General features: G+C 44.3%; 1 protein-coding gene across 5 annotated transcripts in view; it reads right to left on the reverse strand.

The window, feature by feature from the left end:
* stard13a (StAR-related lipid transfer (START) domain containing 13a) overlaps positions 1 to 27864 on the reverse strand; it is a 155585-nt gene that overhangs the window by 3846 nt on the left and 123875 nt on the right. For all 5 annotated transcript variants that reach the window (XM_037547337.1, XM_037547341.1, XM_037547340.1 and 2 more), the window contains 11 exons: positions 26305 to 26386; positions 21070 to 21133; positions 17220 to 18517; positions 14706 to 14876; positions 11570 to 11729; positions 8525 to 8723; positions 8021 to 8234; positions 6123 to 6237; positions 3777 to 4025; positions 2750 to 2967; positions 1428 to 1604 (listed from right to left, as the gene is read on the reverse strand). In XM_037547337.1, coding sequence (XP_037403234.1) covers positions 1428 to 1604; positions 2750 to 2967; positions 3777 to 4025; positions 6123 to 6237; positions 8021 to 8234; positions 8525 to 8723; positions 11570 to 11729; positions 14706 to 14876; positions 17220 to 18517; positions 21070 to 21133; positions 26305 to 26386 — 2947 coding nt within the window. The remainder of the gene's footprint in view (positions 1 to 1427; positions 1605 to 2749; positions 2968 to 3776; positions 4026 to 6122; positions 6238 to 8020; positions 8235 to 8524; positions 8724 to 11569; positions 11730 to 14705; positions 14877 to 17219; positions 18518 to 21069; positions 21134 to 26304; positions 26387 to 27864) is intronic.

Genomic DNA, 27864 nt, shown 5'->3' on the forward strand with positions numbered 1-27864 from the left:
TCTCTGATACTCTGTTACCCTGTTCTTCAGTGGTCAGGACCCCCATGGACCCTCACAGAGCAGGTACTGTTTGGGTGGTGGGTCATTCTCAGCACTGCAGTAACACTGACCTGCTGGTGGTGTGTTAGTGTGTGTTGTGCTGGTCTGAGTGGATCAGACACAGCAGTGCTGTTGGAGTTTTTAAACACCTCAGTGTCGCTGCTGGACTGAGAATCGTCCACCAACCAAAAACATCCAGCCAGCAGCGTCCTGTGGGCAGCGTCCTGTGGGCAGCGTCCTGTGGGCAGCGTCCTGTGACCACTGATGAAGGACTAGAGGATGACCAACACAAACTGTGCAGCAGCAGATGAGCTGTCGTCTCTGACTTTACATCTACAAGGTGGACCAACAAGGTAGGAGTGTCTAATAGAGTGGACAGTGAGTGGACACAGTGTTTAAAAACTCCAGCAGCACTGCTGTGTCTGATCCACTCGCACCAGCACAACACACACTAACACACCACCACCACGTCAGTGTTACTGCAGCGCTGAGAATGACCCACCACCCAAACAGTACCTGCTCTGTGAGGGTCCATGGGGGTCCTGACCACTGAAGAACAGGGTAACAGAGTATCAGAGAAACAGATGGACTACAGTCTGTAACTGTAGAACTACAGAGAGCAGCTATACGGTCAGTGGAGCTGATAAAGTGGACAGTGAGCACAGAAACGAGGAGGTGGTCAGAACGTTACGCCTGACCGGTGTATTTATACACACTTAGTTGAAGTTTTGGAGGTTGTCGTCTCGGTGAGCTATGCTTACCCACAGATCCCTTTTCTGTGTCTCAAGGCAGATACATTTACATGCATCACGCAGAACTATAAGCAGCCTTTACCCTCAACACTCTACTCATTTTAAAGGGGAACTCCACAGATGTCTTACGGTATAAAGTGTTAAGACTTTCAGTGATTAGATGTGAAATGCTCTGAAGCATTTAATGTCTCTAAAAGCCTCATATAAAGTTATTACACCAATATATATATATATATATATATACACTGCCTGATGTCAGAGACATTGTTTTATTGTAGTTATGAGATAAGGTTATGGCTTTAAACTAAAAAAAAAAAAAACATTGATGGTGTACAGATACAGGCAGGGCATTATCTGCCAACTCACAGCTGAGAACTGGTCACTTTGGATAGTAAATAATTGCCTATATCTGTGTTGCAGACATCACAACCTCTGGTTCCTATCACCACCACTGTAAAGTCATCAGAGTCAGTAGGTTTGTCTACAACACAGGTTTCATTTCAAACCACTCTGACTGACTCTGCTCACATCTCAACAAGCAAATAAGGCAGAAATTTAGAAAAATCAGTGGACGTCCCCTTTAAAGACACACATCAGCTGAATGTGTTTGCAGCGATACTCATTAAAGGCACCTACTTGAGGTCCACTCTGCAGATATGTGTGAGTCTGGACTTGCCGGACCCACATGGTTCCAGCAGGTACTGTGACTCCAGAACTACGCCCCGAACTCCTCCCACAGGCGTGCTGTCCTCATGGTCAATGGAAACAGACACTAATACACACACCCCCTTCAGCATGTCTGTCCGCCACGTCCTAAACAGAAGAAATATTTAAACTGATATGTAAGGGCATAACAATAAATCCACATTCTGTACCAGACTGAGTGAAGAGGTCAGTGTGCTGAAATATGTAAAGGTAAACACACAAACAACAAACATTATTATTATTATTAATATTAACGTTTTGTCCAGACAAGGGTCAAATCTACGTTTCTTCATAACTTGTGACGTTCCACTAAAGGTTTAAGCTGAGCGTCCAGTGCTGGACAGTAACTGAGTACCTGAGTAAATGTAATGAGTTTCTGTACTTTAGTATTTTTGGTGTATCTGTACTGAAGTTTCTCCGTTCTGGGCGTCTTTTTCCTTTCACTCCACTACATTTCAGAGTCTAATATCCGACTTTTTCCTCCTACATTTTGAGAAATCTGTCGTTCCTTTTGGTTTCTGTGTGTATAAAAACGTAACATGTCAAAACGAAAGAAGCGCAAAGCCAGAGCACCAATCAGGGCCCAGCGGTCACTTTGTTTAGAGCTGGTTTTGACCTGTTGGTCAGACCGACCCAGTGCAGCACGCGGTTCAACGTCAGCGCAGCAGCGTAAAACTTTGGGAGAGTCTGTTCAACATAAATGATGAACTAACCTAACTTTGTGTAAATAGAGCTCAATATAGAAATATGTCCACATATGCAGTCGAGACTGACGCGGCTTTTTTCTGAATTTCTACAAACTCCATTTCATTTTATAGTAAATGAGTTTGGGCTGGTTTATGTTTATGAACAGACGCCTACAGATCAACATAGTAAAGGAGCTCATCTGTGATCCTGAGTTGGACTCACGAAACGAAAATAGAGAAACTTCAGTACGAAAAACTACTTAAGTACAGAAACTCATTACATTTACTGAGTTACTTTCCACCACTGGATGTAACACAGTAAACCAGAACCTGTCCCAACTTTTTTCTGGAACATGTTCCAGGACTCAAATTTGAAAAAACAGTGAACTTCATAATGTAAACCAATTTCATAAAGGCCAAACTCAACTTACTATGAATTGCTTTCTGTTTTATTAGACTCACAAGCCGTCTAAACTCATTTATCCATGAAAAGGCACCTGGAAGTGTTGTACTGTGTGCTGTACAGTTATCACTGCGCACAGATGTTCATAATGTGGGAAAAACTACCTGAGCACCACGAAGTCTCTGCTGGGGTGAGGGGCCATGCTGTTGAGGGAGTACTGGTACACCTCAGTCTGCTTGTCCAGTGTTTCCAGAACTTTCCCCTGCAGGAGTTCACTGTCCCACAGGTGGCGCTCTCGCAGCACCCGGTTCAGCACCACATACGGGGGAGCCTCCACTTCAACTGAGACACGCCATCGCCGCAGTGGGGTTCCATCGCCCAGCTGAGAGAGAGCTGATGATTATTAAACGGCACTTAAAGGGCCCGTATCATGGTAAAACAAGCTTAATTTGAAATATAAGAGTTTGAGGTAATAGGCAAGAATTTTACAACTCATTTACATACATGCCCCTTCAGCTCAGCTCATTCATATCATATGAATATCAAGTCATAAGGAGAGTTTCAGTGCTTTTTGAATGAGGCACTATACAGGACAGTTAATCAGAACAGAACTCATTTACATATCACTGCTTTCGGAACAAAACCTTGTATCTCCAAAATGGTCACTTTACAGGAGAAGGAAAAAACATACTCCACTTTTAATGTAAGTCAATGGAACCGGACGTTTTTCCAACTCATTTTGGGTCGTTTCTTTTGGTCCATTCATCATGAAATTTACAGACAATGAAAAGGCCAACAGGTATTTTCAAATTATGTCAAAAACTGAAAAATGTTATATGAGTGCTTGTTTAACTCTGAGGCTGTGCTCACCAACCTGGAGATCTACCTTCCTGCATGTTTCACCTCCAGTCCACATCTAACACTCCTAACACTATTCAGCTAATCAAGGATTTCTGAAAGCAATAATTGGATGGATCGGATGGGTCAATTAGGGTTGGAGGGCAGATCTCCAGGAGCAAGGTTGGTGATCGAGGGATAAAGAGTGGGTGAAGAAGACTTAATAAAGCAAGAATTACATTTCATATTACACTGTTTTATTTAAAAATATTTTCCACAATAAATCTGACAAAAATAAATCACACTTTTTTTAGTACAACAGATCCAGGGCAGTCGCATTTAAAGCGGTCTCACCTTTTTGAACGACAGCTCGGTGTTGTCGATGTTGGGTCGGCTCACCCAGCACTTGGACTTGTCCCTGGCCTCCTTCAGCAGGTTCTGGATCAGCCCCTCCAAGTTGCAGCGATAGGAGCCTTCCTCCTCGCCTTCCTCATCATCTTCCTCCAGCTGCTGTTGCTGTTTGCACAGCTCGTCCAGTGGAGGCGCCAGCAGTTCAGCATCCATGTAGGAATTTCTGGACTGAGTGAGCATCTCCTGAGGAACCTGCAGAGAAACATGCAGAGGTTATTTATGTCCTGTGAGGTGCTGCTTCCTATCATACTGATGTACTGATGGTGTGAGGTGGACCGGCATGTTTGAAAGTCAACCTGGTCTCAATCCGAACCAAACTACAATCTGTAAAACACTTTGAGGAACTAAAACCTAAAAATTAGACTAGATTAATTGACCCTTATTATTACTCCCACAATAGAGAAATTTCACCTCCGTATTTAAACCATCCGTGCAGTGAAACTCCACATATACACTAGTGAGCACACACACACACTAGGGGGCAGTGAGCACACTTGCCCGGAGCGGTGGGCAGCCCTATCCGCAGCACCTGTGGAGCAGTTGGGGGTTAGGGGTCTTGCTCAAGGTCACCTCAGTCATGTACTGAGGGCTCAGGGGATCGAATCGGCGACCTTCCGCTCACAGGGCTGGTTCCCTGACCTCCAGCCCACGACTGACCCCGCATTCTTTTGTGCATTGATTATAGAGCTGGACGATATGGCCAAAAATGTAATCACGATAAACAAAATTCATATCGGTCGATATCGATACATCGATATCGCAATAAAACTACAATAATTTCTTTCAAGTTTGAAGGCTGATTTTGCTCATGGATGGTTAATTGCTGTTTTAGATCCTTAGGTCGGAACACGACAAACAACTGGGAGAAAGAGTCTGGTGAGCTGTTTTTATCGGCTGGAAAAGCACAGGCACATAATTGTAATAGACATAATTTAAGAAAGAAAACAGATTATTTTATCTGTCTGGTGACGAGGCTCGGCTAAACAAGCGGCCAAAAACAGCGCTGAACTGTTTAGTTTCTCAACGTCAGCTTAGTACGAACAGCAAACATCAGCTGGCTCGGTACGCCAGTGACGGATCACCCCGCCTCACTGCCATCACCACTTCACACGCTCTCCCTGTAAAGTCTATCCAAAAGCTACAGGACATTCAGAGCTCTGCGGCTGGAGTTCTCACCCACACTCAGCGTTCAGCTCCATCACCCCCGTTCTCTCTCAGCTACGCCGGCTGACGGTCTCGTCCCGAATAACGTTTAAACTCTTACTACTCACTTTCAAAGCCCTGCATAACCTGCTCCCCCCTGCCTCAGAGAACTGCTGACCTCCTACACTCCCTCTCGCTTTCTTGGGTCTTCTTGCAATAACTTAACTGCTGTTCCAGCACCAGACTGTCCACCTTGGGAGGGAGGTTCTTCAGTGCCATGGCCCCCATTAGTTTGAGGGGTGAACCGCATCAACACCAGACATCCCAGAGTCCGACTTTTAGCTACGTTTAAACCGACAGCGGTGCTTTTGTGTCATGTTTGATCTACAGCATCATCAGTTCTCTGTGCTCTGCGAGTGACGGAGCTGCTTCAAGTCAGCCAGCTGCTAAAACAGCTCGCCTGGGAAGACAGCGCTCTCCCGCTCTCCAAAGCCTCACAGCTTCCTCAGTTTACTCTCGTTTACATCAGGGCTGTAACTCACATGAACCACGTCTGTCTTTCACTTTCATTGCTTGTGAATGCACTAATACCAAACTATGACCGAGCGCTGTAACAGTGCTGTAGGTGTGAGGAGCAGACGTGATTTAACGCTGCTAAAGCTGTCAGGACGTTAGGAAAGAGGTGAGGTCACTGTAGGTCAGCACAGCCACACCACTGATCTCATCGCTCGCACTCGGTCACAGGAGAACAGATCGCCGGTCGCTCCACTCAAACAGGGAATGTAGCTACAGCTCCACGTTTCAGACGTTGCTAAAGTTTGACATTTTTTACCTCCCTCTCTAATTATGTCAAAAAACTCGGAAGTGCGCCCTCTCCTGGCGGCAGCAGAGTAGTGTCGCTTTCCTTGCAGCAGAAAAAGCCACCAGGGCTGTTGCTAGAACGTGGAAATGTGAGAGTGGTGTATTATATCAACCATTATCGTTATCGTTTTATCGTCCAGCCCTAATTGTTTATAATATTATCAATAGCCTTGAATTAAAATCCTGTGGACATGTTATGACCTCGCACAAACCCTGCAGCTACAGACACTGCCCAGAGGCAGACGAGGTGGATGTTCTGCTGCTCAGATGTTTCAAGACTCTTACCTCAAACAGTCGGTTGCACTCAGTGATCATATGAGTAAGTCCTTGGGTGGCAGCAAGATTCTCGTTGAGGTCCTTTTGGTCGGGCCGTCCGGTGGCATACTTCCTCTGGATAGACCTGCGACACGGTGGAGGGAGTTTATTTAACGCTGCTGCTGTCGAACAATAATTACTGTCTCTTTCAAAAAGATCAAACAAATCTGAAATCCCCTTATAACTGATCTACTTCACCTCATTTTTCTTTGGGTTCCACTACTGAGTCTGCAACACCAAAAATGTTGCACGGACTTAACAGTGAATTATGGAACCTCTCTAAGAGTTCAGCACTAGAACAGAGCAGAATGGGAGACACAAGCCCTACAGGCTCAGTAGTATTTCAGGGTTCAACAGCTCTGAACCTGGAAGGCCAGTGTCCAGCACAGCCTGCTCAAACCAGCTCAATGAACCTGGTAATGAAACGACTGTTATAATAAAGTGTTTTTGAGCAGGGAAATGGCCAATCTGTGTTGGACATCAGTCAAGAAATGATGACCCCTGCCCTAAGTGCTTCTTTAGAGGATGGAACCCCCTCAATATGATATTATCACAACACTTAAGCCATGTGATTCTGCTGGGACTGAAGATTTGTGACAAGCTAGATATTAAAAAGACATTTTGTGAATCACTGCAATGTATTACTTTTGACTGCAAAAGAAAACTTTGTGATTTATATAATTTGTATCTTAAAAAGGAAAAATATAATCATTTATGACTAATATAATTATTTCTAACATTTTCTAACAGTTCATTGAAGCAAAACAGAACGCTGAAGGGGAAGTCCACCAATGTTCCCAAATTTCAGCTAAATAAAATCTATAACATGTTATATAACATGTAAACAAGGTAATTTGGGGTGGTTTGATGTGAAATTCATCAAACTTAAAACTTCACTAAAATGAATCAAAACTAATTAAAAACTTTTCACACACTGAACTGTTTAGTGGTGGTGATAGGAACCAGATGTCCAAAGAGGTTAATGCCTTTAAAAGCTACTTCACTAAAAGTTACTGCATGAAATTATTATGAAGACACCGCCTGCTGCCTGAAAAACTTGCTTTATTATTTCTGATATGTTCTGATATTATCAACTGAAATAAAGGTAGAATTCTCTTTTCCGGGAACGTAGCATTAGATCTGAAGGCCACATGAAGTTTGGAGGTCTGTAGTGATTGACTCTGCAGAAAGTCGGTGACCTCTGCGCACTATGCCCCTCAGCATCCGCTGACCGCTCTGTCATTTTACGTGGCCGACCACTTCGTGGCTGAGCTGCTGTCGTTCCCAATCGCTTCCACTTTGTTATAATCCCACTGACAGTGGACTGTGGAATATTTAGTAGTGAGGAAATTTCACGACTGGACTTGCTGCACAGGTGGCGTCCGATCACGGCACCACGCTGGAATTCACTGAGCTCCTGAGAGCGACCCATTCTTTCACTAATGTCTGTAGAAGCAGTCTGCAGGCCTAGGGGCTCGGCTTTATACACCTGTGGCCATGGAAGTGACCGGAACACCTGGATTCAGTGATTTGGATGGGGGACTGAATAGTTTTGGCAGTATAGTGTATCAATATGTTCTCCCACTCCCATGTTTGACCATTGAGGACAAGCACATCTTGCCCTCTCTAACAAAACAAGGCTGTTGACTCTCTCCACAATCCTTCTTGGCCTTGTCAAACCAGTGTGTCTGTTCTGAATCCAACAACACTATTGCGAATAGCTGGATAATGGAGACTCATAAAACACTCTGCACCAGGCTCCTAACGACAGAGCACTGTCACATGCTTAACTACATAGAGAGAGAGACACACACAGACAGACAGAGAGAGAGAGAGAGATAAATATGCGTAATGTGCTTGCTTATAACCTCGGTGACAGGTTGTCATTCTTCATAATGTTGAGATGGAAGAGCGAAGGAGCCAGGCACACAGCCAGGTTCATCGGGGTCATCTGGTTCTCCTCTACAGACGATGTGACATCACTCAGGAAGCAGAGCAGGGTCTGCAGGACCTCTCGGTTCTCATCTGCCATCAGCATGATGGCTGCCTGCACTGCCTGCAAGCGCTGCTCCTTAGGAACATCTACAGAGAGAAAATGTTCAAAATGAGAAGAAAGATATCGCTCGTATCTCCATTTATGGCGTTTTTCAGTTTTTGACTTTACATTGTATATAAATTTCATGATGAATGGACTAAAAGAAACGGCTCTAAATGACTTGGAAAAAATTCTGGTTCCATTGACTTGCATTAAATATAAAGTCGTTTTTTTCCTTCTCCTGTAAAGTTACCATTTTGGAGATACGAGGTTTCCTTCCGACAACAGCGACATGATATATTTCCTTATTTGTGAGGGAAATTATGCTTCCACTTACACTGGTAAATATGGAGGAAGGTCTCCCCCATCTTGCTGGTGAGCAGTGGCTCAGGAAGATCTCTGAAGAACTGCTTCACCATATCCGCCACATCGTACGCACACTGATCCTCGTAATCCACGCTCTCCGGAGAGCTCTCACACATCTGCCTCAAGGCCTGGATCCGGGACTTGACTCCGGACTTTCGGAAAAGCCCCACCTGAGATCAGAAAACAGCAGAGAAGCACTTGAAGCAAACCTGAAAATGAATTCTTGTCCACTTTATCCATGGACACTGTGACCTATAGCTCTCAACTGCCAGAGCCAGAGAAGCTACTGTACTGCTAGTGTTTGCAGAGCTGCTATGAGTGTTGATGCTGAGTTGACAGTGACCTGCCACTCAAAAATAAACATCCAGGAGCAGTTCTGTGATCAGAAACTGACCACGGAAGAAGGTTTAGAATCGTAGTTTTCATCCGAAGCCCTGGGGAACTATTCCTTGTGCTGACACACCTGCTGGGGCACCTAAAACAGAGCCTGACAGGGGGTCCCTAAGGCTGCACGTAAAAGCCGCTGGTGTAGAGGATAGTTAACATAAACTGTACACCAGAAAGGTGGAAACACAAGGCATTTCTAATAAAGTCACCAGTGAGTGTGTAAGTATTGTGAACTTCTGACTCTGTGTCTCAATTTGGGCACTATGCACTATTTTCGTACCAGATAAACTACATACACTATATTGCCAAAGGTTTTCACTCACCCATCAAATAAGCTACAAATAATAAGCCGACAGAGCAAAAGACAAAGCTTGTCCAATCAGAAGTTCAACAAACTCAAAATCTGTGGGTGACGTTCCACACTGCATTTTTCAGTGTTATTAGTAGACCAGGTTTTAACCTTTTAAACCCAATAAAAAAACAAACCCATTAAGAAATGTATTAATAATGATTAATTATTAATATCATTATTAATAATGATAATTTCACAATCTAACAAACCTCAAATACATAGCTTTTATTTTGTTTTCGTGACCATGTTAGCAAGAAAACCCATTAATAGGGTTATGTCATGTATCAGGGGCCTTTTAATCATTAATATGATTAAATATATCAATAATAAGCACTTAATGATCCAAGTTTCTTTCTGAATAAGCTTAAAGGAAAAGTGCATTTTTATATAGTGGTAGAAAATAAGTTTATACAAGAGTCAGTTCCGCCCACGCGAGCTGATTGGTTGAGAGGCCTCTAAGTGCTGTTACTTCACCAGAACATCACAGGTTTTTCACTGTGTCACTCCACTGAGGCGCCGTTGCTAAGCAACGACTCTGACAGCTGTAGGAGACGCTCAAGACATCTGAACGTTTTTACTAACGGACACTGTTAAGGTCACATCTGACCGACAGCCGATTTGGTCCGACTCTGAAGACGAGACGACGCTAAATTCCCAAACTGTCGTCACAACTGAGCAGCTTTTCAGTCGGCAGCTGTGACAGAAGAACAGCTGAACAACCTGGAATCAGCCAGAAATGAACCCAACACCATTCGCCAAACTAAACGGGCTGTAAGAAGCTTCACAGACCGGCTGGAACAAAACAACATTAATACTGATCTGGAGAAACTGACCAAACTGAGCTGAACCTGATATTGGGTCAGTTTTACGGCTCAGTCTGATTTGGTCCGACTCTGAAGATCAGACACGTCTGGCGAATGGTGTTGGGTTCATTTCTGGCTGATTCCAGGTTGTTCAGCTGTTCTTCTGTCACAGCTGCCGACTGAAAAGCTGCTCAGTGGTGACGACAGTTTGGGAATTTAGTGTAAGGAGCTGGAGAACGAACTGCCGGCTGAGCGGCGAGTGGGCGGAGCTCGTTACTCTGACGTAGCAACGAGCTGCTCGTTAAGGAGCTCTAATTAGGAGGAAGGAGCTGAACATTAAAACATATTAAAGCCGCGTTCACGGCCAGTTTATTCATTTCTTACTGTATTTATTTAACTGCTGTATTAAAGCAGTAGAGACACTCGAGGAGGGAGTTATTGTCACGATTGGCCCCTCCCAGTCTTGTCCATGTGCATCTTTGTTTTGGTTTTCAGTTCTGCCTTCTTGTTTCGTGACTCCACCCCTGATGTTCTCCACCTGTTTTCCACTTGTCCCTCATCTTCCCTCTGATATATAAGCCCCGTGTTTGCCCTGGTCTGTGTTTGTCTTTGTTTGTTGGAGTTGTTTGATGTTTGATTTGTTTGTGTATTTCCGTCTGTGTTTCTTTCATGATGTCTGAACCCCAATCTCTCCGTGTTGGCTACATGAACCTGGACCGTCTTCACCCTTCACCTCAGCAAGTGCGTCCGCCTCATCCCTCCTCGTTCAGTTGGTCTTTCTGTAGCGGTGGGGAGCGATGAGGCGGACGCACGTGCTGAGTAAAGCGAGTTTTATTACGGGCAAATCCAAAATCAGGGTCAAGACGGTCCAGGTTCATGTAGCCAACACGGAAAGACTGGGGTTCAGACATGACGATATACACGATATACGATATACACGGTATATATCAGAGGGACGACGAGAGACAAGGGGAAAACAGGTGGAGAATATCAGGGGTGGAGTCATGAAACAAGAGGGCAGGACTGAAAACCAAAGCAAAGAAGCACATGGACAGGACTGGGGAGTAAACACAACACGAGCACATGGACAGGACAGGGAGGGGCCAATCATGACAGCTATCACCACTAACATGACGACTGTGATGATCTACGGCGACCAAATCACAGCCGTGATGTTATTTCGCCATAACACAGAAAGCTTTCAGTCCACATGCTGATGCCTTTCACTTCGCCCAAGTTTCATGTAACTTTACTCATTTCAAAGGCACTTTGCCAAAATCTCTTATTAATGGCAAGACATTCATTTTGACAGGGTTAGGCGTGCACTGCACGCTATTCTGCTGCGCTGATTCACGTCTAACCTGCATTTATTAATGGATTATATGGAGGAGCAGCTCCTTCTCTCTTACAGTACATAATCATGAGCACACCGACTCAAGTTAGCTGGGCTCTGCTCCTCTTAGAGCTGACTGACCTGGTCGAGGCATTGGCTCCGGAGGTAGCGCAGCGCCAGCTGCAAGCAGAGAGGCAGAGGCTGGCCGTAGCGCTGCACATGCACAATGAGAGGCACTGCAAACACGCTCTTATCCCTGTACTCTGGCCCCTTCATTCGCTTCATGAACTTTGGCACTGACCTGGGAGAGAAGGACACAGAGAAGTAAGTCCATCGTCGTAGCGGAGAGTTTGCACAGGGGAGTTAATGAACCAGAGCTTTTCTAGTGACTTTTCTAGGTGTAGACTGAAAAAGCTGTGGCCACTGGGTCTGTACAGGCCTCCTTTCACGCTAGGATGGTTTTCCAGATAGGCGTCTAGAGCCTGGATGCATTCCACTGGCTGCATGAGATTGGGAAAGGAGCATGAGAGGATGTGAACACAGATAACCGCAAAGAACACCACGTCTTTTTCTGCTTCGTTCTACGTGTGGCTTAGTCAGTCTGTGTCTATGCATGTCTCTTTCTCGCTCTAGCACACAACTTTGTAGACTTCGAGACTTCGCTGTCTTGATTACTGTAGCTAAATGATGCTGATACACCCAAAAACATGGTTTTAACTGTTTAAAATGAAGTTTCAATAGGAGAGAAATGTAGAAAATGGTTTGCCAACCTAAAAAACTCACCTGATAACAGGCAAGTGAACTAGGCTGGACCAACGAGACATTTTTTTTTTACAGTGCATTCAAAAAACATAAGTAAACGAATACATTTTAATTAAAGATACGCGCTCCAAAAAGTCAGAGATGCTGTCTGCTCATAACTTTGTGGCCATATCAGATGGTATAATGAATGGCAGTGGCGTCTCCAAGCAACATAAACACTGAAGGACGGCTGACTGCCGAGCCCCCCTGCTGCCCACTTCAGACCAGCTGCCCACGCCCCAGCTACCACCACCTACCTTAGATGAGCTGCCCACCCTACGCTGATGTTCTCATAGCCTCCTAGATATTCCTAATATCAATATTACTGCTGTTAATATTAGTAGTATAATCACTTGTAGGTAGTCTGACCAGAGGAGGACGGGTCCCCCCTGGTGAGCCTGGTTCCTCCCAAGGTTTCTTCCTCAGTTCTGAGGGAGGTTCTCCTTGCCACTGTTGCCCCTGGCTTGCCCACCGGGGGGGTTTCTGTACATTCTTACAGTCCTGTTGAAACTTTGTCTTTTCTGAAATTCTGTAAAGCTGCTTTGTGACAACATCCTTTGTAAAAAGCGCTACAAATAAATTTGATTTGATTTGATTTGATTTGACAACCCGGCGCCAGCAACGCCGCCAATCATTCTGATTCAGCCCTCAAACCTCCCCCACAGAAAAACCTGCTTGGTCGCTCTTTCATGGCCATTTTAGAGACCCAGTTACATTTTCTACACAAGTTAATGTTTCCATCTTATGACAGGGAGATCACGGATACTCAGCACTAACATCAGGACTGAAACCTGCTAACTGCTGAACTGTGCTTCTAAAACTGAGGTCGCACGAGGCCTTTTATGAGTCATATTTGCGAACACCATGGAAAAATGTATTGTGTGCCTTATTGTGCATCACACTAAGCTCACATATCATTTATATTCCTACGGTTAAGATGGACCACTAGCTGTTCTACTCTTGTAAAAATTAATGAATCGATTGTTTATACAGGGAGATTCATTCGAAAGAGGCCCTGAATATTCTGTAATAACTCTCTCTAGGATGAAGTAATGTGAACCAAACAACGTGCAATGAGCTCCTCAGTATATGGAGCTTCCAACAAGCCAGGGTGACCCTGCATTGGAGCGATGAGGTGGGCGCCGGACCTTCATGTGTCTGGCAGAAAACAGAGATCACTTCCAGCATCACATGTAATACAATCGATTAAACACATGTCAAGATATGTAGCGTATTTTTTTGGTTCAGTATGTTTCATCATAACCGGAGTTACAGCAGAATATTCAGGGCCTCTTTCGAGTGAATCTCCCTGCAGTAGGATCCTGCAACAGGTGGCTAATGCACGCAGGAGGCATCTATCTATGCCACAAACAAAAGTGTAATAAACCTTCATAACAAGTCTAATAACTGGAATTTTGTCTGGGACGTGGAGCTGCGGGAGAGCAGTCACTTTAAGTGAGTAAGGGTGCCGACACACCAGTGTATGTCAGTCTGCTGGACTAGAAACGTGTCTGTATGCAGTGAAAAGACGCAAAAGCGTCAAAAAGGTTCAAACCATTTCAACTTTTGCTGCAAGACATTTCCGACATAGAGGCACGTCAACCAACAGAAGGACAGTAGGGACGCTGTGTATTCTGTAACTGTGCTATATGACTTCTTTGCCTTCGTGGCCGTGGTCTGCTCAGCTCTGCACACGGCCATCGCCAAAATTTTCTTTCAGTGGCCCAGATTTCTTTGTTCCTGGTTCAAATGTTTAGTTTCCCACAGTATTTTGAACTGTACAAACTCCGCTCCATTCCAGCCGGGCACCTTCCTTCTAGACGGACAAGATCTGCATGTGTATGCGTCTAGCGCTCCGGCCTTGCGTCGGAACCCGACCAGCTGACATATACATATTAATAACTCTTACTGGTACTTTAGCAAATCTGACGTCACCTGTGCCAAATTCTGTCTCACCCAACTCAAACTGACCTGAGGAAAATGTCAGAAATTCATAGTAACAACATCACAAAAAGTCGATAGGGGCTTTACCCTTAACCTTATTATTCCTGCTGTTCTTTATCCTAGGGATAATGTGTGGAACCCCACAAAGGGTTAAATACGCCCACACTGTGGCTTCTCTTTCATTGTGTCACACAGACAGTAGCTGTTCTGAGCTGCTGCGATGGTAGACATTCATCGAGCTCTCCTGTTAGATAAGAGGAGTGATCAACCTTCCACGGACCAGCACACTCCCCAAAACATGCCTGTTCAAGCAGACCACCGACAACCTCCCGCTCAAGCACTGCCCCTGCCGATTTAGGAGGCGTTCAGGGTGTGCTGTGCACTTATCTCTGCCTGATGGAAGAAAACAATACGCAGTCTCTTTCAACACCTGACTACGATATGAAAAGTGGTGTTGAATCTAATTTTTTGAAGATATTGACTTGCTGGAGTGACACACACAAGCTACTGTAGACGTTTAAATATCACTCACCAGGTCCAGCCATGTTTGTTGGACATAGAATATTTCTCCATGATAGCTGTCAATCGCAGCAATGAGAACTTCTGCAACAGGCTGAGTTGGCCTGCCGATTGGCTGGAGATTTGTAACGAAGCTCCTGATTGGCTGAGGCGATTGGACATCCGGAAGCTGGGCCACCTGAGGCTGAAGTTAAAAACCAAGATATGAATATTCATTCATTTAAATGTATGTGAAATGATATGACTTCATTATGCATACTACGATGATGCACCCTATAAAGAATGGATAGTCACGCAAAAGCTTGTGAAAACTACAACTTAATCTAAACTTGTCTTAAACATATTAGTTCACATATTAGCAATACAACCCCTACTACCTCGTATCTCCGAAATGGTAACTTTACAGGAGAAGGAAAAAACCTGCTTTACTTTTAATGTAAGTCAATGGAACCGGACGTCTTTCCAAGTCATTTTGGGCCGTTTCTTTTGGTCCATGCTTCATGTAATTTACACACAATATGCAGAGCACTGGGCATTTTCTAATTATGCCAAAAACAGGAAAACATCAAAAGTGGAGATACGAGGTTTTCTTCCGAGAGCAGTGAAATACTCCGTGGAGTATATGGCCATGGAGACTGAAAAAACTACTGGAACATCACCTGTTAGAACATATACAGAGAAAAACGTATGTTTGGCATGGCAACGGTGGGCTGTCCTTTGCTCTGTCCTATCAGTTTGCAGATAGAACAGCTTTGGTCACTGCTAATGTGTGAAGGGAAGGCACAGCTACCTTCAGGAGCAGGGTTGAGGTTCTATACACTCTGGAGAGTTTAGTTCTGGTCCTAATGTAACACACCTGGTCAGGAGTGTGTCAACATTAGACGGAGGTGGGTTAGATTCAGGATTGAAAGTTAAACTTTAGCCTTTTTTACACGGTAAGATCAGAAGGTCACCACAGCCACGGTGTTCGGGTGCAAACTCATATGAATGGTTGTTTTTTCCATCTTCTGTAAAAATGAGGCAAAATCACCTCGAAGAAATCCCATCATCTGCATCTACCAAATATGTTGTAGTTGTTGTCTGTGCCCAGATTCAGACCAATCCCTGCAGACCTACCTATCTCATCTAAATGGTTCTGCTACACTAAGGCCAATTATCTAACAATGGGGTCATTTTCTACCGAAACGTCCACTTTTCTGTCTCTCCATAGGAGTCGCTGGTGTTACTGATCGTCATTGGTGTTCCACATAAATAAAGGAAACACCATCTTTAATGACCAACACATTTTACAAAAGAGCATCAAACCACATGCTGTCAATCATGGAAAATCCACTAAAATATGGAATTTAATCCATTACCTCAGAATAAAGGCGGTCACACCAGTGACGTCAGCTAAAAGCTTCATATGAGATCATAAGCATTTCACCTCCGTATTTAACCCATCCGTGAAGTGAAATACCACATACACACTAGGGGGCAGTGAGCACACTTGCCCGGAGCAGTGGGCAGCCCTATCCACAGTGCCCAGTGAGCAGTTGGGGGTTAGGTGTCTTGCTCAAGGACACCTCAGTCATGTGCTGTTGGCTCTGATGATCGAACTGGCGAACGATCGAGGCTGGTTCCCTCACCTCCAGCCCACGACTGCCCCAATGACAAATGAGAAAATCTCTGAGAACTGAAAGACACAGTGGACTCACCATGTTTCTTCAGTCGTAGGGGCAGTCGTGGGCTGGAGGTCAGGGAACTGGCCCTGTGACCGGAAGGTTGCCAGTTCAATCTGAACAGTCCATGACTGAGGTGTCCTTGAGCAAGACACCTAACCCCTGGGCGCTTGGATTGGGCTGCCTACCGCTCCGGGCAAGTGTACTCACTGCCCCCTAGTGTGTGTGTGCTCACTAGTGTGTATGTGGTGTTTCACTCCATGGATGGGTTAAATGTAGAGGTGGAATTTCCCCGTTTGTGGGATTAAAAAAGTATCACTTAACTTTCATAGATCCTCAGAAAAGAGGTCAAAGTGACTTTTATTCACTTTCATTATATATTTTATAATTTTTACTTGGCATTTGTTTTCTTTATGTACATTTTTCATAGCCGTGTATAGATTATTGGAGTTAAAATAGCAGAAAAACTTTTTTTTTTTCAAAATATGGGATAGGGTAATTCTGAGTAATTCTATATGATTGATTTAAAAACCAATATTGCTAAAGTGAGGATCAAGAAGGTGTAATTGTGAGAATAACTTATTTTTCATTTTAAAATATAAATAAATTGTAACCATTACATGTTTTTTAAGTGTAATATATCTGTAAAGACTAGGGACACAGAAATGATCGTTTCTGTCAAATGACCCAGTGCCAGGTTAACCAGGTTAGGTCATTTTTGGCAAGCTTTTGGTGTCAAACTGTGTCCAGGTGGCCTCTGCAACGGCTCTACAGTGGTAAAGAGGCTGTTGCAAGAGATTAGATCTCCAGAGCTGGGTTAGAGCGCTCTGCTCTAGTTAGCTGACCAAATTGGCACAAGCTCCTACCGAGGTCGTGTCAGTGATGCCCCCACTCCCGAGTCCCGCCGCTCTCTGGTGCTGGAAGTGTCTGTATCATTCAGAGACACACCGTCCCTGTCGCCATCACTGGGTGTGGTCAACGAGGTCCCTTCGAAATCCAGCGTGATCTGACTAGACGACTGAGCATCCGTCATCCCCCCATCACCTTCGCATTCACCTTCAGGCAGGACATTTTTGGTCCAGTGATCCACGACTTGCTGCAGGCCATTCACATGTTGCAGGATGTCATCTAAGTGTGGGAAGAGATCCTCCTTCTCCAAGTCCATTAGGTCTCCAGTGCTGGCATATAAGTGCGAACCTGGCACGTTGTCGTACACGCTGATCCGGCTGCCCCGTGGGCAGCAGCGAGTCACAGGGCGCTGCTCTCTCGGGCCTGTGCCCTTCCCAGCCCTTGGTTGCCGTAGCCGTTCTGGCTCCTGAACTCTCCAGTTCCCAGTGTCTCCACTTGCAGGGTACAGGCTCTCAATGGACAGTGCCTTGGGGAAGGTGCCTGGCTTGTGGTCCTTTGGGATGTGCACCACCAGGTCCTCATAGGAGCGAAACTCGTTCCTCCGACTCTGCTCTACAGGCCTCCTCCTTTGTGGGACCCCAGACAGCACATCCAGATCATCCAGGTATACCCCAGCCCGCTTGCTGGCACTGTGGAGCTTGGGCACACACTCCTTGGGTTCGGTCCCAGTGCTGCCACCGGGCTCTGACTGGCTAGTCTCTTCACTGCTTGCCAGCATGGGTGAGCAACTGCCAGCAGTTGGAGACTTTTCAGGACTTAATGGTTCTCCATTGACTATTGGGACACAGCGCAGTGTTTTGAGAGCGTCTGGCTGACTCTGCAGGACTGGCCCACTGATAGCTATTGATCGGCGCTCTGGACGCCCTAGCGAGGGCCCCCACGAGCGCCCCAGCGTCTCCATCCGCCGTAGGAAGTCCTTGGCACGTGTGCGCCCACGCCGGCCGCTTTTGGCAGGGAGTGAACCGTAGTGAGGCAGGTCTCGGGGCATGCTCAGGTGGGCGAGGGAGATGGAGTCAGGCATGATGGACAGAGAGTCTTCGCTGTGCAGGGAGCAGATCTCCGGCTCGCTCAGGTCGGTCAGGACGCTCTCGCTGCTCACTGTTGTCCGTAGGCCGGGACCCTGTGAGGGGCTCCTCCCATCTGCTCCCCCCAGGATTAAGTCGATGTCCCGCATCCGAGACCAGCGGCGGCTGCTCCGCTCAAATGTCCATCTGCTGCTGATGGCCAGCAGGTCGTCCTCATCCGAGTCCTCGCTCTGCAAAAAACGAGTAAATCAGCAACATAAGTCAACAACATAAATTCCACGGTTATTACTCAGTAACTACTTTGAAACTAATACTGAGGCATGCAGTTATGAGGGTATGGACCTGATGAGCCTCCACCAGTCCTAAGGGCCCAGACGCTGATGATTAGCTGATGACTAAGGCTGACTGACGATCATCTACCATCAGTTCACCAGTGGCTATCATTCATAAAAATATTACATTTTCTCAGTGGTGGTTGAAGTACACAAAGCATCTACTCGAGTTAAAGTCGAGACCCCCCAAGGTAAAATATTCCTCCAGTAAAAGTAGAAGTTCCTCCCTTTAGACCTCCACTGGAGTAACAGTACTAAAGTATTTCCCTTCAAATGTACTTAAGTATAAAGTAAAAGTACTAAAAGAGTAATTCTGGCTCTGATGTCCTGTTATCATTTTTATAACCAGACTGGCTTCATGAACTCATTTCAGGTGAAAGTCCTCCAGCGTCTCTCTTGGTACACCAGTCTTTTAATAGAACGTCATTAATTAGTGACGCTGACGTCTATTAAAATGATCAGAAGCACAAAACACTGAAGGTAAACAGTTTCCATCAGGGAGAACCGAGTGGCTCTGAAATCACTTTTTACACACAAGCAAAGTTTCAGTTTCAGATTTATTTACAACTTAGTTCCAAGTTTAAGTTGAATAAAAACTGGCTTTAAACTCAGGATCACAGATGAGCTCCTTTACTATGTTGATCTGTAGGCGTCTGTTCATAAACATAAACCAGCCCAAACTCATTTACTATAAAATGAAATGGTGTTTGTAGAAATTCAGAAAAAAGCCGCGTCAGTCTCGACTGCATATGTGGACATATTTCTATATTGAGCTCTATTTACACAAAGTTAGGTTAGTTCATCATTTATGTTGAACAGACTCTCCCAAAGTTTTACGCTGCTGCGCTGACGTTGAACCGCGTGCTGCACTGGGTCGGTATGACCAACAGGTCAAAACCAGCTCTAAACAAAGTGACCGCTGGGCCCTGATTGGTGCTCTGGCTTTGCGCTTCTTTCGTTTTGACATGTTACGTTTTTATACACACAGAAACCAAAAGGAACCACAGATTTCTCAAAATGTAGGAGGAAAAAGTCGGATATTAGACTCTGAAATGTAGTGGAGTGAAAGGAAAAAGTCCAGAACGGAGAAACTTCAGTAAAATACAGGAAAAGACTTTGTACCCCACACTAACCTGGTTAATACCCAGAACCTGTGAGACAATTCATAGTAATTCTTTTAGACTATCCTGGTATGTACCGTCTTATTACTTAAAATAATTACCAAGTACTTTGGAGTTTGTACCTCACACTTACCTGGTTAATACTGTAAAAGAAAGCGTTACCATTTTCTTTTCGTAACTCCTTAAACTTTGATCTCATGGTTCAGATATAAATTTTAACATTTATTATCGAGTAACTACTATAAAATACTCAATATCTAATAAAATACTCAATATCTACTATGAAACTGATCTGTGGGTGTACGAGCCATGAGAGAGAGGAAGGGTGGAGTGGATGTGCCGACAGCTTCTACCAACACTCCAACGTTTCAAAAGAAAAGAGATGTGTGTTTGTGTGTTTATGTAAATTTTCATTTGAAACCATGAAAACCTGATTTTAATTGTGTTTTCAGCCTCCGACTTTATTAGATGCAGATAGGTTTGTCCACATTTGTATGATGAGTCTACACCTATCATGGTCCATGCGTCTGGCACAACCCAACAGATGGTTCTAATAAAGGCTGAAGCTGATAAAACCCAGACTCAGAACTCCTGGGCATCTCACAACACAGGAAACAGCTGCGAGACGTTCTACCAAAAACCTTCAGCGAATATCATCAAACAAGACAAATTCCTTCAAAACAGTCGTGTGTAAAACGCAAGAAATTACTGAATAATATCAAAAGAGGAAAAGGGCATTTGAGAAATGGGTAAAGCGCCCTGCAGCCGTATTTGCCCACATTTTTACAGACACAGCAATGAAAGAATCTCAGATATTCGCAAACAAATCTACTCTGATACTCTGTTACCCTGTTCTTCAGTGGTCAGGACCCCCATGGACCCTCACAGAGCAGGTACTATTTTGGTGGTGGGTCATTCTCAGCACTGCAGTAACACTGGTGGTGGGTTAGTGTGTAGAACTACAGAGTGCAGCTATACAGTAAGTGGAGCTGATAAAGTGGACAGTGAGCATAGAAACAAGGAGGTGGTCAGAATGTTATGACTGACCGGTGTATATTCCACAGTGAGGTGAGTCTAAGGACACACGACTCCATGAATGAAACCCTCTGCCACTGCACTGTGGATCTGTTCTAACTTGTCAGACTAGAGGAGAAGTGGTCAGTTTCTGCTGAAGTCACAGTGACTTGATTAGCCAGTTAAACCTTTTTGCAATAAAACTGACAACAAACACAAAAAACAAAGATCTGAAATATCTGAATAACTCAACTGTCCAATTACAGACTGAGGAAAACCTCTTTATGGCAAAGGTATAAAAAGCTGGTAACTCACTCTTTTCTTGGGGAAGCCCACGTCCAGTTTCATGGAGGCACACTTGTTCAAAGTGTTGAGCCGCCTGGAAAGAAGAAAAGAAGTCGAGGTTCAAAACCCAAAAGCACTGGTCAAACCCCCTTTCTCCACAGAGTAGAATCCAAGCAGAGAATGGGGGGAAAAGAGATGGACACTAAAGGACATCAAGACACTCAAAGTCACTTGACCCTCAGTTAGCTCCTCCCACGCTCAGGTACAGAAATGTGATTGGCTGACAGAGTGAGCGAGGGTGGCGCAGGTTAGGCTGGAGTCCCGCGCTCTTTCAGCTGAGGTCAGAAAGGCGAGTGACCGTTGAGAGCGGGTGCTTGGACAGTGGGGAGGGGCTGCTGGATCCTTCTCTTCCTCCTCTTTGAAGTCAGCCTTAAACAGCCTTTAACATTCTAATCTGACTGATCTTCACCACAGGAGCAGTGCTGTCCACCCCCAACACACACGACCGTTTAACCCTTACAAGTGGAGTCGTTACTTCTGTCACTGGTAACACTTTCTATGAATGTCACGTTTTTAAGCATCTATAAACACATTCATAACATGTTATAATGCATTCATAGGGCATCATAAACCTGGTTCTAAGTATTTATAAAATGCATTACCCGTTACAGCCATGCTTATCGAGCATTATGAATTGTGAACATAAGCACTGTTCATAACACATTATAAGCTGTATTAGTCCACTCTGAGTAAAGTGGAGTGTACTGGACTAAAGCCTCCTCCAGGGTTTAGACTGAGGCTTCAAGTTGAAGAATTTACTGAAGGATTTACTGAAACACTAAAACACAATAAAGCTCATTACAGGCTTCAAATGTCAGAGTTTAAACTAGAGCAACATCAGAGTTTCACCCAATGTGGGAAAGTCAATGTTCACCACTGTTAATTAACTGTATATTATGTTCAGTGTTTTGTCTGATTCTCTGTGCTGTGATTCCCATTTTTGTAAAGCTGCTTTGTGACAACATCAGTTGTAAAAAGCGCTATATAAATAAATTTGATTTGATTATGATTAATGTTCACCACTGTTAATGTGCACCACTGTGAATGTTCACCACCATTAGCCTGGCACTGACTTAACACTGCATATCCAATATTATACAGTTTGCAGCCTCTGAATATTCAGGACTGAAGCCCTGAAGATGCAGCTCTAACAGCTCCAGTGCTGAGAAATAAAACACTGGAAATCTTTACTTTACGCTCTCCAAGCTGGGACTGACTTCTTTGGCACTGACAGTATAACATGTTATTAACACTTATAAAGCATTAACGTTTCATAATGCATAGTAAACATGGCTATTAAGTGTAATTCAGTGTAACTCATTTTTATAGATATCTATAACCGTGTTTACAATGCTTTGTGAATGCTTGTTGTTGGAAGAAAACCTGGTATCTCCAAAATGGTCACTTTACAGGAGAAGGAAGAAACATACTTTACTTTAATGTAAGTCAATGGAACCAGACGTCTTTCCAAGTCATTTTGGGCCGTTTCTTTATGAAATTTCCACACAATGTAAAGTGTAATAGGTATTTTCAAACTATGTCAAAAACTAAAAAACGTCAAAAGTGGAGATACAAGGTTTTCTTCTGACAATACATTCTGTATTAACACATCAGAGTTTAGACTTTATTTATGCCTTTAGACGGCCAAAAATAAAATAAAAATGAAATAAAAAATAAAAGTAAAAAACCCGTAAAGAGTGTTTCACGTTTCTGGAAGACACTGGACAACAGTAACATCATAAAATGATAATAAAAGTAATCATAATAAAACATCTACTCAGCTGCTTACACACAATCTGATCCTGACTGAAAGTCCTGAACCTGCACTTTAAACAGAATTTGTTTCAATCCCCAGTGAGAAGCACTTGATAGCAACGGCTTTTAGTACCTTTGATCATGTTTGGCATATTTGATGTGGTCCTGTTCAGATCACTGGAATCATAATAATAACTGGTGCTATTTTATTCATTAATATGTCACACAGTGCAGACTGGAATACTGAAAGCTCCATACCTGAAGGCATTTTAAGACGTTTTAAGTTTCTGAGAACGTCATCAAAACGTCATTAAAAGATAAACAACATACAGTTTTTATCAACGCACAGTCATTTCTTGACTTGAGTTCTTTTCTCTGTCCTGGAATCCAGCTGGTGGAACGAACTCCCCCCGGCTGTCCGAACAGCAGAGTCTCTCACGGCCTTCAAACGCAGACCGAAGCCCGTCTCTTTATACGGCACTTAAATGAGCACTGAGTTCAGTATTTACTGTAATGTGTTGCACTGCCCTCTGTTCAATTCTCTTCCTTTTCTCTCTGTATCAACATGAGCCTCTGTTTCTGGCTGTATCTGAGCTCAGGACGACCTGCTGAAGTGCAGCCCGAGCATCAGAACGGGGAAGAAAGGGGATTTAAGGGACTTTGAACGTGGCGTGGTTGTTGGTGCCAGACGGGCTGGTCTGAGTATTTCAGAAACTGCTGATCTGCTGGGATTTTCACGCTCAACCATCTCTAGGGTTTACAGAGAACGGTCCGAAAAAGAGGAAATATCCAGTGAGCGGTCAGTTGTGTGGACGAAAATGCCTTGTTGGTGTGAGAGGTCAGAGGAGAACGGGCAGACTGGTTCCAGATGATAGAAAGACAACAGGAACTCAAATAACCAACCAGAATCTCTGAGGAACGTTTCCAACACCTTGTTGAAAGTCTGTCATGAAGAATTAAAGCAGTTCTGAAGGAAAAAGGGGGTCCAGCCTTTTACTAGCAAGGGGTACCTAATAAAGTGGCTGGTGAGTGTTTTATTCGTGTTTACTTTATTTACGGGCTATATTCAGAAGGTGCTTCTGTCTTTATTTTTTCCTTTTATTTGTAACGTTTGTAACCTTGGTTTAGCAAAGTTTTCATGTAAACAAAGCTTCCCTGCTGGACACTGACGCGCCCACTCACACAAAGCCTCATTAGACCCCGCAGACCCCTTTCTGTAAGAGTCACAGGATCCCCAGACTTGTTTGACTCATAATCCACTGCTGGCACCTCATCCCTCAAACGTTCACAGCTCGTGACATGTGCGGGTTTAATCAGGGCATTTCTATAAACTCTCCATGCATCTAAGCACCGACGGCACAACTTCATCCTCATTTTCTCGACCTGGCCTCGCACTTGATGGCTGCATTCTGGCCTTGTTAAACATCAGGGGCCCAGACTGCTGCAATTCTGAAGTAAACCAGGGTGTTTGTGCCGGTGCGCTGCGTGTTTTGTTGATGCTCGCGTTTCCATTGTAACGTCTGCAGACTGCAGTTCTCCAGAGGTGTGTATATTCTGCAGCAGTAAAGCTTTCAGATGTTACTAACGCTGTCATTACTGTCACTAAAGAAGAGACAACCTGCTAGAAATCCTCACGGCTGCTCCTCACTCACGCAACACACACACGGCCATCTGTTAATGTCTAGCGCCAGGCCCTGGCCCCCCTCAGGCTCCCTCCGGCCTGTGAGAGGGACATCAGAGTGGGCTCCAGAGGGGAAACATTAGGGATCAAAGCGGCGGAGACAGACACACTTTATGGAGGACACGGGTCAGACAGCTCCAGAGGTGGGGTTGCCACTGGCCCAGCGCCACTACAGGGCCAGTACAGGCTTTCCTGACCACTTTCACATTCATACGGCTCAGCCATTCCGTCTCTCGTACCTTCTCTTTGAATACTGATGCATTTCTAATGAGATTAGAATGAAATTTTCATTTCTAGTGAAATTCATTTCAAATGAAAAAAAAAAAGATTGCAAAATGGAAAAAAAACAAGGCTTACACATCAATGAAATTGAACTGTCAATCATTACATTTTGGCTGAAAATAAACTTGTATAAATGACTGCAATTAATGACTTATGAAATAATGATGTGTAGCGTCAAGCAAGGCTACACTTGTGCTTTAGGATGAAAACGTAAATAAAAGAACAATAATCCTGCAAACATTAGAAAAATCATCACACATGCCGTCTTCTAAACGTGAAAGAGCACCACGTTAGAAAGTTCCCTTCTTCAATGCTGCATGTAATTTTATTATTTTTAAACTTTTACACTTACGGCATTTGGCTGACACTGTTATCCAGAGAGACTTACAATCTGACCATTTTACACAGGTGGGTGAAGGCAGTGTTGGGAGTCTTGCCCAAGGACTCTTATTGGTATAGTGTGGGGTGATGACCCAGGCGGGGCACTGAACCCCAGTCTACAGCGTAGGAGGCAGAGGTCTTACCCACTACACTAACCAACCACCTTTTATACAGGACTGATGCATTCTCAAAGCCTGTATTTCACTCTCACTGCAAGCGTTTGTGTTACATTAAAACAAATACCATTTTAATAAATTTTTTATTTACTTACTTATTTATCTATTTATTTTTATTTAGTTGTCTGTTTATTTACTTATTTTATTTGTTTTTTCTCTTTTTTTTATTTATTTATTTATTATTAATTTTTTCTATTTATTTATTTACTTACTTAATTATCATTATTATGATTTATTATTATTATTATTATTTTTTTCTCTCTCCTCCCTTCTTCTCTTTCTTTCCTGTCCTCTTTTTTATTGCCTGTCAGGCCTGGCCAAACAAATAAAATAAAAACTTTAACAAGAATAGGCTTTAGTAACCTATAGAGCTTTTTCTTGTGAAAACATCAGTACATTCGGATTACCATTCCGATTGCAAAAATGGCCAGACATGACAGGTTAAAAAACAAAAAAAAACAAATACCAAACTGTCCCAGATATGTTTGATATGGTTCCTTCATTTCCATAACAAATATGACATAGTGACCCTTCACCAGCAGCGAGCAGAGAAAGCTGAACACTGAAATGAGGCAAGTGAAAGTGCAAGTGGACGTGTGCAGTTATACTTCTAGGGATGCACGAGCACTTTGGAATAGACACTTTGTATTTGGACCCATCGTGAGCTGGAGGTAAGGGAACCAGCCCTGTGACCGGAAGGTTGCTGGTTTGATCCCCAGAGCCGACAGTATGTGAAAGAGGTGCCCGTGAGCAAGACACCTAACCCCCAACTGCTGCCTGGGTGCTGTGGATAGGGCTTCCCACCGCTCTGGACAAGTGTGCTCACTGCCGCCTAGTGTGTGTGTGTTTCACTGCATGGATGGGGGGTGAAATTTCCCTGTTGTGGGACTAATAAGGATCACTTAACTTCTCAAAATTCCACACTCTTACCGGCACAGGGGCTCCACCAGATCTTTGTCGAGGAAGTCATGGTCCTTTTTGACAGCAGATATGTCAATGGGAAACTGGGAATCTGCAGGAGAAAGCAGTCGGATTACCAAACTGTCTTGTGTGAAAGAATAGTTCAGAAATAAAATGTCCCCTTAGCCCAAATGTACTGAATCAGCCAAGACATGTTTGGTGCCTGAACTGTGGAGGCCATCCTGAAGCCTGAATATCACCCATACCATTGACTATTTGTGTCATAAAGTGGAATAAACCACACAGACACGTCTATTTGACTTTACTTAACAACTCAACACGTTTGAGACGAGTGTGTTAAGATTCAGTCGTGCCGTTTACACAAGTGAAAATTAAGCTTTCAGTACTTGTTAGTGACATTAGCCTTGTAGCTCCACTGCAAAACTAAAGAGACAATTCATATTGTCATAACAACTCAGTCAAACCTCTATTTTTACTATTTCTGCAATAAAAGTAGACAATATTTCCAAAAGTATTCGCTCGTCTGGCTTCACACGCATATGAACTTGAGTGACGTCCCATTCCTAATCCATAGGGTTTAATATGATGTCGGCTCACCCTTTGCAGCTATAACAGCTTCAGCTCTTCTGGGAAGACTTTCCACAAGGGTTAGGAGTGTTTATGGGAATTTTTGACCGTTCTTCCAGAAGCGCATTTGTGAGGTCAGACTCTGATGTTGGACGAGAAGGCCTGGCTCACAGTCTCCACTCTAATTCATCCCAAAGGGGTTCTATGGGGTTGAGGTCAGGACTCTGTGCAGGCCAGTCAAGTTCTTCCACACCAAACTGGCTCATCCACGTCTTTATGGACCTGCATTCTGCACTGGTGTGCAGTCATGTTGGAGCAGGAAGGGGCCGTCCCCAAACTGTTCCCACAAAGTTGGGAGCATGAAATTGTCCAAAATCTCTTGGTGCTGAAGCTTTAAGAGTTCCTTTCACTGGAACTAAGGGGCCGAGCCCAACTCCTGAAAAACACCCCCACACCATGATCCCCCCTCCACCAAACTTTACACTCAGCACAATGCAGTCAGACAAGTACCGTCTCCTGGCAACCGCCAAACCCAGACTCGTCCATCAGATTTCCAGACGGAGAAGCGTGATTGGTCACTCCAGAGAACTCGTCTCCACTGCTCTAGAGTCCAGTGGCGGCGCTTTACTCCACTGCATTCCACGCTCTGCACTGCGCTTGGTGATGTAAGGCTTGGATGCAGCTGCTCGGCCATGGAAACCCATTCCATGAAGCTCTCTACGCTGTTCTTGAGCTGATCTGAAGGCCACATGAAGTTTGGAGGTCTGTAGTGATGGACTCTGCAGAAAGTTGGTGACCTCTGCGCACTATGCCCCTCAGCATCCGCTGACCGCTCTGTCTTTTTACGTGTCCGACCACTTCGTGGCTGAGTTGCTGTCGTTCCCAATCGCTTCCACTTTGTTATAATCCCACTGACAGTGGACTGTGGAATATTTAGCAGTGAGGAAATTTCACGACTGGACAGGTGGCGTCCGATCACGGTACCACGCTGGAATTCACTGA

Source organism: Pygocentrus nattereri, chromosome 18 (genome assembly GCF_015220715.1).
Source record: "Pygocentrus nattereri isolate fPygNat1 chromosome 18, fPygNat1.pri, whole genome shotgun sequence".
NCBI lineage: Eukaryota > Metazoa > Chordata > Actinopteri > Characiformes > Serrasalmidae > Pygocentrus > Pygocentrus nattereri.